This window comes from Bicyclus anynana, chromosome 5, assembly GCF_947172395.1.
Source record: "Bicyclus anynana chromosome 5, ilBicAnyn1.1, whole genome shotgun sequence".
NCBI classification, from domain to species: Eukaryota; Metazoa; Arthropoda; class Insecta; order Lepidoptera; family Nymphalidae; genus Bicyclus; species Bicyclus anynana.
The window spans coordinates 11,931,765-11,945,858 of NC_069087.1; the positions used below are offsets into that span (position 1 = coordinate 11,931,765).

Genomic DNA, 14,094 nt, shown 5'->3' on the forward strand with positions numbered 1-14,094 from the left:
AATTCGAAATTGAAATTGCGTGTACATTGCCTCGTCCGCTTGCAAATAGCACTTTATTTTTTAAAGTTTGTACACAAACTAAAGTCTTCGAAGTAGTCTCGTAAGTATCTACTTATAAAAGCCTTTTACTGAGTTGGAAAGAACACTTTTTGTCATTAAATGTACAGCACAAGATGGTTTTTGATGGTGGTATACCCGTATGGTATGGCCGACTGAGGATTTCTTAATTGGTCCTGGTTTGCCTGGTGGGAGGCTTGGCTATTAGAAAACACGTACCGCTAAGCTATTTAGCTTTCCAGTACGATGTCGAGTAGAAACTTTCCATTTTACTCCTAGCAAGTTAGCCCGCTTCCATCTTAGATTGCATCATTGCTTACATTCAGGTGAGATTGTGTTCAAGGGCTAACTTGTGAAGAATAAAAAAATGGTTTAGTCCAGTGATCTGCCTACGTAGTTTGAATCTTGAAATCCTGGATTTCAAATAAAATTAGGAACTTTTCTTTCTGTCAAAATTTCCAGTAAAAAATCTTAGCCCCGTACACCATAAACCTAGGGATCATTTCACAAGGGTCACAAGGTGCTGGAACGGCGGCCTCGCACCTGAATACGTAGTGTTGGTCGATCTTACTTGATGAACTGATGGCTATAATGACTGATCGCGGCTCGAGAAATTGAAGGTATATGTTAGAAGGTCCATAAAAGAGTCCAGTCCATTAACAGCTGATGAATATTATACGTCTTTCTAAAAACGCGAACGCTCGTCTCGGCAGAAAACCTTTAAGAGTTAGCATGTTACTTGTAGAACAAATGACGGATTGGCCTGTAAAGTAAAACGATTTGAACACTCCCTCGCTAATAGAAGTTTTCGCTTTAGTCGATCTCCGAGGCTTTAGCTGTCAAGCCGCCAAGACGAGGGATCGCCCCGAGAATTTTACCTTAATTTAACCGGACTTTTGTGGTTGTTATCTTACAGAAAATATTCTAAAAAGTGAAATTTGTAATATAAACGTATACTCATCTATCTTAGATAAAGAGGTAAAGTTTGCGGTGTTGTAGGGGTAATCTCTGGATCTAATAAACCGTTTTAGAAAATTCTTTTAACGCTAGAAAGTCACTTGTTTGTAGATGTCATAGGCCTTTTTTATCCCCCGTATTTTCACAGGAACGGGAACTACGCGGGTGAAATCGGGCGTCGGCTAGTAATATACAACTCGTAAAACAGTATTCGTACATGTTGGTCCCAAAGATTTTCGTACTTTCGGAGACTGTATTTTTACCGTATAAATTCTTAGTAAAATTATTTAGTCCGGAGAAAAAAACGGTTTACACCCCCGTGCTTTGGAAATCACTGTTTTTAATCGTTTGATTTAATAATTATTATCAACCTAAGTACGAAAACCTGCTTAAAGTTTAGTAGTGGGTCTACGCTCCAAATCGCAATCCGAGAAGAGAGAACTGTTTATCTGTAATCGCTTATTAAAATGGGTTGATAATATCATCACGAGAGCTGTGAAAGCCCAGTTGATATGATCTCTGCCTCCGGTTCCGGAGGGTGTGGGTTCGAGTCCGGTCTGGGGCATGCACCTCCAACTTTTCAGTTGTGTACATTTTAAGAAATTAAATATCACGTGTCTTAAACGGTGAAGGAAAAACATCGTGAGGAAACCTGCATACCAGAGAATTTTCTTAATTCTCTGCGTGTGTGAAGTCTGCCAATCCGCATTGGGCAAGCGTGACTATTGGCATAACCCCTCTCATTCTTAGAGGAGACTCAAGCTCAGCAGTGAGCCGAATTTGGGTTGATAATATCAATTACCAAATATGTTCGAAAGTACTCGGGCATAGACATCTGAATGCATGAGTTTTAACCACAAGCATTAGCTTTAACGATTGCCATTTTGTGTTTGCTTCAGCGTATTCTGTTCTGTGGTACGATTTCGCGTGTTTATATTTCATTGCTATGAATAGTTAGTTTAAATATACTTATAATTTAAACTTAAATCCTAAAATGCTATGAGGATCATTTGAGAGTGGATAGAATTGAGATTGTATAATAAAGTTTTGATGCCACTAAGAATAATGCTGTGATAACGTAAAAGGAGAAAATTTAGTTTTAGACATAACACAAAAATAGTACAAGATCCGGCCTATGAAATATATAAACTCATCTGTTATATTAGGGATTAGAAATAAATGTTACAAAATATTCACATTGACACAATGCGGCCCTTCCCTCATTGGTTGATTAAAAAAACTGTACGATAGTTAAAATGATAGAATAATACCCAACAGAATTCAAAACGTAATAAGTTACGTTATAAGTCAAATGAAAGCTTATGCTATGCTTAAAATTTTAACTTAAAATTAAAAAAAAAATTAGCTTAAAAATTTTACTTCATTAAGTTGCTTTTCATCTAGTTCATGGTTTGCTATATTTTGTATGTTAAATGTATCTGGCCGCAATTTAACTAAGCAACCTATGTAACATGTCACTGTGAATATTATCTATCATTTATTTCTTAGCTGTACTAATGTTATAAAGAGGAAAGATTTGATTGTTTGTTTGCATTGAATAGACTCTGAAACTATGTAACCGATTTAAAAAAAATCTATCACAACAGTGAAGCTACACTATCCCGGGTTGCTAAGTGATCTCGAGGATAGTGTAACTTCACAATATTTTATCCCCGTATTTTGACTGGAACGGGAACTAAGCGGGTGAAAACATGTAGCGTCTACTAGTCACATTATTAATTTATTTATTTAATAAGGACAACCAACAGCTGATACAATGTCACATGTCAATAATTTACATTAATATACTAAGTTATTGCCCAGCTAATTACAGGTTATCACAGCATTCACTAATTAAAATAACTTATGTCAAAACTACAGTTGTCAGCAATGAAATGTCAAAAAATATACAATGCAAATTAATATCTAAAAAAAAATGTCGGATTACAATAAATTAAAAGCCATTAAAATAAAAAATAAGTCACATAAAATTAAAAAAAAAATAAACAAGAAAATTAAATCTAAAAATTACAATACATTAAGAATACAATACAATTATATTTACATACTGAAATTATTATTAATATTAAATGTCAATATGAAGAAATTATTAATTTTAAGAAGTCATTATAGGATGTCACAATATTATTATTATTAAGTATTAGCATTCAGTACATCAATTACTGAGTGCTTAAAATTATTGAGATTATTGTGGAATAAATCTATATCCTTTTGATGTTTCACACACTCATTATATAGGTCCGACATCCGAGGAATGGGAGAAAATTTGCCTAATTTTGTTCTGTAGGTCTTATGATATAACAGATTACACGGGTATCGAGGCCTATTAATGCGCGGTGCTCTAATCGGAAATCTTTGAATCAAATCAGAACAGTCAACTTGATGGTTAAATAATTTAAATAAGAATGTCATAGCCATTAACCCTCTTCTAACTACAAGACTCTCTTTCTTAAAGTAAGTCAGTCTGTCTGTATAATTATGCAGATTGACTTTAAATTTATAAGATAGCTGTTTTAAAAAACGTTGTTGTACTCTTTCAATTCTTTGTATATGAGTTTTAGTATACGGTGACCAGACGGTGCAACAATACTCGAGTTTACTCCGAACATAGCAGTCAAACAATCTTATTATAGTTGACTTGTGCTTGAAGTTTTTTGAACTTCTCAGTACAAATCCCAAGGATTTATTAGCTAATTCTAAAGTTTTATCTATATGGGGTACAAAACTCAACTTGCTATCAAAAATAACACCTAAATCACGAACTGTACCAACTTCAGCTAATTGCTTGCCATTAATATCATACAAAGATAATATTTTATTTTTGTTTCGTGTAAATTTTATGTGATGACATTTCTCGACGTTTAAAAACATTTTATTCATCTTACACCAACAACTCAATCTACCCAAATCCTCCTGTAGCAATTTTATGTCTGTTTCACTCCGAACAACTCTCGTTAATTTTAGGTGATCTGCAAATAGGCTTACATTACTGTTTTTAAATATTTTGGATATATCATTAATAAACACATTGAAAAAGAGAGGCCCTAAATTGGAACCTTGTGGTACCCCTGATAGAGCTATAAACATTCCTGATTTAAATCCATTGATTACCACAACTGACTTTCTGTTAGCTAGATATGATTTACTCCACATTAACAAAGTGCCTGAGATACCATGAGCATGGAGCTTGGACAGTAACAGACTGTGATTTACCTTGTCAAAAGCCTTTGAGAAATCAGTATAAATAGCATCCATTTGGTAACCATTATCTAAGCATTCAGCAATATTTGTTACATGCAGTAGTAAATTAGTGTTTGTGGAGCGTTGGCACATAAAACCATGCTGCTTGTCACTGATGTATTTTTTCAAGTGATAATACATGTGCTGGTAAACTAATGCTTCAAAGGCTTTTGCCATGGTCGATATAATGGAAATAGGTCACTAATAAATAACAGATGATCGTATATATTTCGAATGCCGGATCTTAGACCATAACACAATGCGCAGTTTCGTTACGTTTTATTTTGCGGTGCTATCGAGGTTTTTATTGCAAATAGGGTACTTTCTGTTCACTCTAAACAAACGTCTGAAGTTTTCCTTTTTTTTCCTATAGGTTAGCAGTTAAACGCGTTTCCTTTACCGCTAGCTATGAATTGGAGCATATTATTTTAAACAACCTGTACCACAACTGTATAGCCAATGTCGTTGCCAAAAAGGAAGTCATTTTACTTTACTTTTTTTTCTAGTTTATGTAGGTGTAAGTTAGTATGGTGCACCGTAGCTCGAGCAACTTGGAACTTTTTATTCTTTACAAGTTAGCCCTTGACTACAATCACACCTGATGGTCGATCACACGATGATATCGCTTGGCGGTACGTCTTTGTCGGTAGGGTGGTAACTAGCCACGGCCGAAGCCTCCCACCAGCCAGACCTGGACTAATTAAGAAAACCTCAATCGGCCCAGCCGGGGATCGAACCCAGGACCTCCGTCTTGTAAATCCACCGCGTATACCACTGCGCCACGGAGGCCGTCAAAAGAACTCTAATGACTCACAAAATATACCTTGAAATAATAAATCTAGGGCATGATCTATCTCCATTCTAAATTTTGCACAAACCTACCTAGTAGTTGCGGTGTGAAGGAGTAACAAACATACAAACACACAAACATACAAATCACAAACTCTCGTCTTTAGATTATTAGTGTGACCAGTGTAATACCTAAGAGTATTAAACAATGGGTTCGTATCCGGTCTGGGGCATGCACCTCCAACTTTTCAGTTGTGTGCATTTTAAGAAATTAAATATCACGTGTCTCAAACGGTGAAGGAAAACATCGTGAGGAAACCTGCATACCGGAGATTTTTCTTATTCTCTGCGTGTGTGAAGTCGGCCAATCCGCATTGGGCCCGCGTGGTGGACTATTGGCCTAACCCCTCTAATTCTGAGAGGAGACTCGAGCTCAGCAGTGAGCCAAATATGGGTTGATAATGATGATGATGATGATTAAACAATCAATGACATGTTTTTAATTAATATATTCTACGTTAAAAAGTCTTGGCAGTAACGATGTTTTTTTTTTTCCTTTAACGTTCTCATGAATAAAACTTGTTGCGCTGCGGTTAGAGATCTATTCTCAGGTTAATTTGAAACGACGGCATCTATTTAAGCAATAGATACATTCACGAACACCTTTGAAATAAATTAAAATACAACTATTTGTCCTATATACCCATTTAATAAATATAATTTAATTACAAATATTTTTCTACAAATGCTATTTATACAATGTCTTCTTGATTTTTTAATGATTATGTTATGACACTGCACTTTCCTCGATATTATACAGATGATTTTATATATGTTATCTACTATCTTAGCTACTTTCCTGGCTAGCTAGTCTCCACGCTTCTTGGACTACGGAATACAGTTTCCTGGCTAGCTAGTGTCTCCACACTTCTTGGGCTACGGAATACAGTTTCCTGGCTAGCTAGTGTCTCCACACTTCTTGGGCTACGGAATACAGTTTCCTGGCTAGCTAGTGTCTCCACACTTCTTGGGCTACGGAACACAGTTTCCTGACTAGCTAGTGTCTCCACGCTTCTTGGACTACGGAATACAGTTTCCTGGCTATCTAATGTCTCCACACTTCTTGGACTACGGAATACAGTTTCCTGGCTAGCTAGTGTCTCCACACTTCTGGGGCTACGGAATACAGTTTCCTGGCTAGCTAATGTCTCCACACTTCTTGGGCTACGGAACACTGTTTCTTGGCTGGTTAATGTCTCCACACTTCTTGGGCTGCGGAATACAGTTTCCTGGCTATCTAATGTCTCCACACTTCTTGGGCTACGGAACACTGTTTCTTGGCTGGTTAATGTCTCCACACTTCTTGGGCTGCGGAATACAGTTTCCTGGCTATCTAATGTCTCCACACTTCTTGGGCTACGGAACACTGTTTCTTGGCTGGTTAATGTCTCCACACTTCTTGGACTACGGAATTCATTTTCCTGGCTAGCTAGTGTCTCAACGCTTCTCTTATTTCGTGTCTTGACTCCAATTGCTTGCCAGGGCTTAGTTCTTGCGTGGGGATTCCAGTTGGGAATTATAATATCACGGTGGGTCGGTTTTGAAATTCCAGGGAATGAAACATCCCGCTTATGTTTCAATTTACTTAACCCACATGAAAATTGTGGGACCAAAACAGCCCCAACGAATAGTAACAACGTGATTTTCAACATTGTGCTAGTGTCTACTATGGTGTAGTGAATAAAATGCTTGGCCTTTGGATCTTATATAGTTGTGATTAAGGAAAGATGCATAATATTATTATTGCTGATAAATATCGTCAGAGTGAAAGGGTAATTACCTGCGATCTCTTTATCGGCTTGGTGTATAGACAGAGATAACTCTATAATAGCTGACTTTATTTGTGTGACACTGTGGATAACCTTTTGACGTGACCTCTGTTTATTGTGCACTTCTGTGAAAACAAATTAATTATGTTTTCGGTAATTCCCGCTTCCTCTGCAACTATCGAATACTGTACTCGAACTATGAATAACATTGGAAAACATTTCTCATTCGCTTAGTGTTAATTTGTTTAATAATAGATTAATACAACAAAAACTTCATAATTGTCATTATATCAGCCGATGTATGACGTCCACTGTAGGTCTTTTGTAGGAACTTCCAAACATCACGATCTTGAGTCACCTGCATCCAGCAAATCCCTGCGACTTGTTTGATCCTGAACCAACCTGCTCTGCGCTTTCTAGTGCGGGGTCGCCATTCCAACACCTTGGAACCTCCACGTCCATAGGCTCTTCGAACTATGTGCCCCGCCCGACGTACTTTACATTACACTAGCGGACGCCCGCGACTTCGTCCGCGTAAAATTAGTTTTCTTAAAAATACCTCGGAAACCATGGATTTTACCCCTACCTTACCCTACTCCCTACCTAAACCTACCCAATCCTACTGTGCCCCTACTTTTCCCTTACCCTACCGCTAACCCTAACCCTACCCTACCCCTGCCTTACCTCTACCCTACCCTTACCCTACCCCTACCTTACCCGTACCCTATCCGTACTTTACCCTACCTGTACCCTACCCTACTCGTACCCTACCTCTATCCTACCCTTCCCTATCGCACCCCTACCTCTACCCTACCCTACCCTACCCTACTCGTACCCTACACCTTCCCTACCTTACCCCTATCCTTCCCCTACCTTTAGCAAAATCGGTCCTGCCCTTTGAGCGTAGTGCGATGACCAAAGGACTATTTCCCAAGAAACTAAAGTGGGATAATCTCTGGATCTACTGGACCTATTTAGAAAATTCTTTTACCAGTAGTAAGCTACGTTATTTGCGAGTGTCATAGGCTATGTTTGATCCCCATATTCACACGGTAACGGGAACTACCTAATTGAAAGCGCGGGGCGTCATGTAGCGAAATTTCTGCGTCTTTTAGAAATTTTGTATTATCTCCGAAATTATTTAACTAATTAACATACTATGAAGGGCAAATCTTATCTCCATAATATCCTTGTAATTATTAAGTAATTTATTTTGATAAGGATTTAAGTTAAGTAGCATAAATAATGACGCAAACCTAAGTATATAAAATTAATAATTTTTAAAACACAAAAGGTACTATATCTGCTAATATATAGAAGATAGATATATGGCGTCGCGGACTTTTTTGTAGAACTTTAAAAGATACATAAAGCCTCCATACATTAATTTCAATTTTACACAATGGTTAAGGCAGCGCATGCGAATAAGTCTGCTTAAGAAGATTTTCGGTCCGACCTGTATGACAAAAACTGTGTTAACTCGGCTAATATACATGATACCAATATAAAATATAGCCTATAGCACTCCTCGATAATGTAGCATTCTACTGGTGAAAGAATTTTTGAAATCGGACCAGTAGTTCCGAAGATTACCCCATTTAAAAAATGTGACAAACTTACAAACTTACAAACTTTACCTCTTTATAATATTAGTATAGATTAAATCTGTTCTCCCGTTGACAAAAATGGAGATTCTATAAGAAATCAGATAAAAACAAAAAAAATGTCAACTATTCTAAAATCGTAAAAAACAGTTATCTTCACCCTTGTGATTATTCGTCACAAGGTTTAAATCACTAAAAATATTCATGGTCTAAGCATTTTTCAACTAGAAGTAGTTACTCGATATCTATTTCCGTAAGATGACGAGCCATTTTTCCAAAAAAGTACCTTTAACAACACAAACTAATTAAATATTCCTTTTTGAAAAAATCTTGCATAACATAATCGTGGGTCCAATAGGGTACTTCAGGGTCAAAGGGTCAAATTTAATATAAATAAACAACATTAATTTCGTGTTGTACGAGTATATGGAATAAGGGTCCGAAATATATCGATATTGATTAATAAAAGTTAAGGATTTCACAGAAAACTAAATTTAAAAATCATGTATTTTTCAAATTTTCCAAACGTCCAAAACTTTGTTGCCCATTTTGTGACGTCACAAAGTTACTTGATGTACTAAACGTCAAACTAATTGTTAATTAATATTTATGTCAAACGCCCCGTTTGTAAGTAATTTGTTTTATTGACGTCATGAAACAGTTGAAATATGTTGAGACATGGCCGACATGCGTTTTGGCTCGTATTGTCAAAAACATATTTAAAAACTAAAATTTTCATGTAATGACGTCTCAAAAAAATATGAAAAAAAAAAATTAAACATAGTAAACCGATAATTAACTATTTAGGACTATTTAACAAAGTGTCAACTAGCCTATTGGATCCAAGATGGCTTGTTCTCTCCACTTTCAGTAAAAAGTGCAGCACGTTGGTCATCCGTCTCACTTTAATATATAATTAGACTACATTGATGCGCATAACTGTAATTGCGCGTTTTAAAATTAAACGATTTTTTTGTTATTTTTGGGTTAAGATTAATCCCTTTCTCAGAAACCTTTATTTTCCAATGAAATGTCCAATTAAACCGGTGCAACCGTTTGCGGAAACCTGCATACCAGAGAATTTCTTAATTCTCTGCGTGTGTGAAGTTTGCCAATCCGCATTGGGCCCGCGTGGTGGACTATTGGCCTAACCCCTCTCATTATGAGAGGAGACTTGAGCTCAGCAGTGAGCCGTATATGGGTTGATAACGAAGCTGTTATTATGAAAGCGCACGTATGTCATACGACGTTTTATACATTTGCGAGGAAACACACTTTGAACACACTTTCTGTATTTTTTTTTCTGTTTTCCAGATGACATTTTAATACGCTTGTAAGTATCGGTCGATTTTTCGATCACGAGCCTTAGAGTAACCTTTTTCGAATTAGTCGAATTAATAAATTCATCACTACTTGATATTTTGAAATTAGAAGAATAAAGCGAAAAGAAAAAGTGCTCGGAATATTTTTTACTTTTCCACAGATAGCGAAGTGCGCGCACCAGCGTTTTTAGGCAAATGTACCAAAACAGCAGTATTACTTATAGGGTAAATTAATATTTTCGTGTTCGTATTACTTTTTTTACTATTGTTATTTTTTTTGTCAAAATTATTAAAATGAGAGAATTAAATGTTTATTCGTTATATTATATCTCACAACGTTAATATTATTTAGAAAATGTTGAGCACTTTTCTGACATTAAAACTCTTTGCTAAGATTTAAAAAAGTACCGTCCGTTTTTAAAGGTTTTATTACGGCATATGTGCGTAATGAGATACTCTACGATATTGAAATTGGTGAAATAAGAGATACTTTACGAGCAAATGTGTTATAAAAATAGTTTAATTTCAATACATCCAGTCATTCTAATGTTATGATGTTTTCTAATTTTCAAAAAGATGTCAATCTATGCTTGTTTATAGCGTTACAATTGCGGGTACAAATCAAATTACGTAATATTTTTTTTGAAATATATTTATTATTAAACATTATGACAAAAAAATAGATACACGATATCTCACGATAGATCAAAGGTATGCAAAAACCAGCATTAAAATTTATTAGTGATTCGCGTATATGGGAAAAGGCATCCTCGTAGGAACGGGTCTAGGGAACGGGTCGTATGGGCTCGGCCTAGGTCTGGGGAAACCTGGTGGGTCACGGGGAAAAAACGGTGACCTTTTCAGACGATGTTCACTTCCGCTTGAAGGGCCAACACTACGAGCGTATCTTCTGTCTGGATTGAACCTGACGTCATCGATGATTTGAGGTAGAACACCATTGTCAGCGCTTGAAGGTGCTCTAGGGATGTCACCTTGGTACAACCACAGCGGTTCTTGGGAAGGTGCGTCACGAGCGGTCCGAATGACTGGTTGGCGTGGTTGAGGCGGGGGTCTGTACGTTGGGAAGATGAGATGAGGTCTCTGCCCGATGCAGTCAGTGACCAACACCGCCAGAATTAAAACAGATATTAACTTGAACATGGTTGTTCACTGAGTGTGTTTTAAAAATTTATATGATGTGTACGTGGAGCGCTGTCCTTTTATACTAAACTTAGCAAAAAGTAAAGCAGTTTTCACATCGATTGAGAATTAACGCGGTTGGTTTTTTTGAACAATTAACTTTGCAGACCATTTTTAACAACTAAAAAAAAGCGTTGCTACTATGTTGATTTAAGCAAATTTTATACCCCACTTAAATTTTTTAAAACCTAAGCTTTAATCTTTTTGTATTAGAGATTTATTTATTTTAGAATTTATGTTAGGAAATTATCCTCGTAAAATTTGTTAGTAGCCACCGGATGTCATTTTTACTTATAATCATAGTTATCAAAATTGTATAAATAGCATTAAACAAAAACAATACCCTGTTGGTAAACTTGTACGTCCATTAAAGTCATTCAAAAAGTTAGTGAATAAGCTGGCGGCTCCTAATTTCGCATTTATTTATAATCATCAACTAAACGTACTTAGTTTACGAGTATTAAATAAGTATTCTAATTATAAAGTTTTTTTCACTGTCAAACATAATCAAGACAATACTGAAACTGGAATAAATTAATTTTATCTAAACCTGATCTTAAAATAAAGCTGTATCTTCAAACTAATCTTACTAATATTATAAACGCGAAAGTTTGTATGGATTTTTGTTACTCTTTAACGCCGCTACCTACTAAAGCTAATTGGCTGAAATTTAGAATGGAAATAGATTTTACTGTGGATACTTTTCATCCCGGAAAAGTCCATAGTTCCCGCAGGATTTGTGAAAAACTGAGTTCCACGCGGACGAAGTCGCGGGAGTCCGCTAGTATAAAATAAACGAGTATTGAATGATACTCGAACATGTTATATAATTACCGGCTGAGAGTATCTTTTCCGTTAATATGAAACGGCCTTTAGTAGCTTTAAGAAATGGGGGACTTCACTATAAACGTGTAAGTAGGGAAGTACCTACTTGTTTGATGTTATGCCTACATGACCTTGTTTATCGAAGTTCACATAGCGCATCGATATCTAAACGGCTGGCATGTGGTTTGACAGCCAAGTTCTCAATACTGAATACAGAAAAATCGAATGTTTACTACAGTTTTTTTGAAATTTCAAAGTCTGAAAATGACGAGAGTAATAATGCCTAAATAGTCTGAGAATATCATTGGGACAAATTTGATTAATAGATAGATGACAAAATAAACTTGATTTTGTTTTATTCTTTACAATTAGCCCTTGACTACAATCTCACCTCGTGGGACGCTAAATCGCTTGGCGGTATGTCTTTGTCTGTAGGGTGGTAACTAGCCACGGCTGAAGTCTCCCACCAGCCAAAAATAAAGTTCATAACCTTTTTTTTATAACGAAAATCTTACTTCTAGTTTTATTACATTGCGAAATCACATCTGCATATCCAAGATAAATATTTATCCGTACAATAAACTGGCGATATTACGTGATGATGCCGCTTAAGATGGTACAGCATTTACTCGAAAGGAGAACCTGCTAGTTGTTTACCAGGTAATACCAGGGCATCGTAACGGAAGTCGGAACTTTACATTGCTTGGCGATACGTCTTTGCCAATAGGATGGTAACTGGCCATGGCAACAGACTACCAATAGACCAGAATTGACCCAAAAATTACAGCTGAAAATCAAACCTAGGACCTCTATGCTGTAAACTAAGGCATCATCAACTGCGCCTCGTCTAAATTGCGTCGATATTATTTGATCAAGAAATAGACAAGAAAACTTTCTCTGTCAACTGTAAAACCCGCTTATAACCAGTAAAGTAGATTTAAGCTTTGAAGACTTTGCCAAACAATAAGACGGTAATTAGGCTGATAATAATAAAGCCATAAAACGTGTAATCAAAACAAAACGAAAAATTTAGGTAAGTAAATGTTCTTTCCTTTTTACATGAGTAATTATCATAAACAACGCGTTGTGAGGGGTAGCCCCGTGTTTATTTTCCTCATTATTCTGAAAGCATAAAAACAACCAGCGTCTCAGTTTCGCATCATTCACCACAACTTAACGACGAAGACACATCTTGGGTGAAAATGCTTAAAATATTGTTAGTGTTCGTATTAGCGACTCTCGTCGCCGATACTTTCGGTGGACGAATCATAATCGTGCGACGACTCCCGCCGCGACGAGTTGTGATCATTAGAAAAGGTCGTGACCTGAGCAATCAGCCATTATGGTTGAACCAAGGCGACATACCGAAAGCTCCCGCAAGCAGTGACCATCCAGTCCTACCAAATATAATCGACGATGTCAAACTGGACTCAAACAGAAGATATGCTCGTGGCGTCAACGATCAACCGCTGTGGTTGAACCAAGGCGACATACCGAAAGCTCCCGCAAGCGGCGACCATCCTGTCCTGCCAAATATAATCGACGATGTCAAACTGGACCCAAACCGAAGATACGCTCGTGACGTCAACGATCAACCGCTGTGGTTGAACCAAGGCGACATACCCAAAGCTCCCGCAAGCGGCGACCATCCAGTCTTACCAAATATAATCGACGATGTAAAACTGGACCCAAATAGAAGATACGCGCGAAGCGTGGATTCTCCAAGCGCCCGACGGTCAGGTGGAGGTTCCAGGTCCAGCGGTAATCATGACACTGGGCGGACTCATCCCGGATACAACCGCCGAAATGCTAGATACGTCGACTATAATGATTGGCGTCGACCCCGGCCAACTGTTGGACCCGTACGTCCTCACGCCACTTTGCCGCCTTTTTGGCCAAAATTTTGATATTGATATGAAAAAGGAACTATTACGAAACTTGAACAAAGATGTATCTAGGTATTATGCTTCTAATACCTCTGTATATACTCGCAACTTACCTAGCTAATTAGCTATGTACAATTGTACAGTTATTTAAGATTTAGTTTTTATTTTGAGGATTCTAATGTGCCTATGTGAACCTATGTGATTCTAATGTGATTATAACTACCTTTACCTTTTTAATATTATGAAATAAACATTCTTATAAAATGATTACATTTTTTATTATTTTCTTCCTACGTCACCTATACTCGTAGATGACTGAATGTACCCGTCTAAAATTTTGTATAAATAACCAAAAAAAATGAAT

At 36.9% G+C, this 14,094-nt stretch overlaps 2 protein-coding genes across 2 annotated transcripts; one reads left to right on the forward strand and one right to left on the reverse strand.

Annotated features, from left to right (window-relative positions):
* Nucleotides 1–5,758: 5,758 nt before the first annotated feature.
* LOC112047581 (uncharacterized) lies at nt 5,759–10,995 on the reverse strand. The gene is made up of 2 exons (XM_052881868.1): nt 10,564–10,995; nt 5,759–6,818 (listed from the first exon to the last, which is right to left on the reverse strand). The coding sequence occupies exons 1-2, from the start codon at nt 10,978–10,980 to the stop codon at nt 5,928–5,930; spliced, it is 1,308 nt and encodes a 435-aa protein (XP_052737828.1). The 5' UTR covers nt 10,981–10,995; the 3' UTR covers nt 5,759–5,927.
* Nucleotides 10,996–13,017: 2,022 nt separating this feature from the next.
* On the forward strand, nt 13,018–13,997 carry LOC112047585 (lebocin-4-like). The gene has a single exon (XM_024084726.2). It carries the CDS (start codon nt 13,047–13,049, stop codon nt 13,749–13,751), a length of 705 nt encoding a protein of 234 aa, XP_023940494.1. The 5' UTR covers nt 13,018–13,046; the 3' UTR covers nt 13,752–13,997.
* Nucleotides 13,998–14,094: the final 97 nt, after the last annotated feature.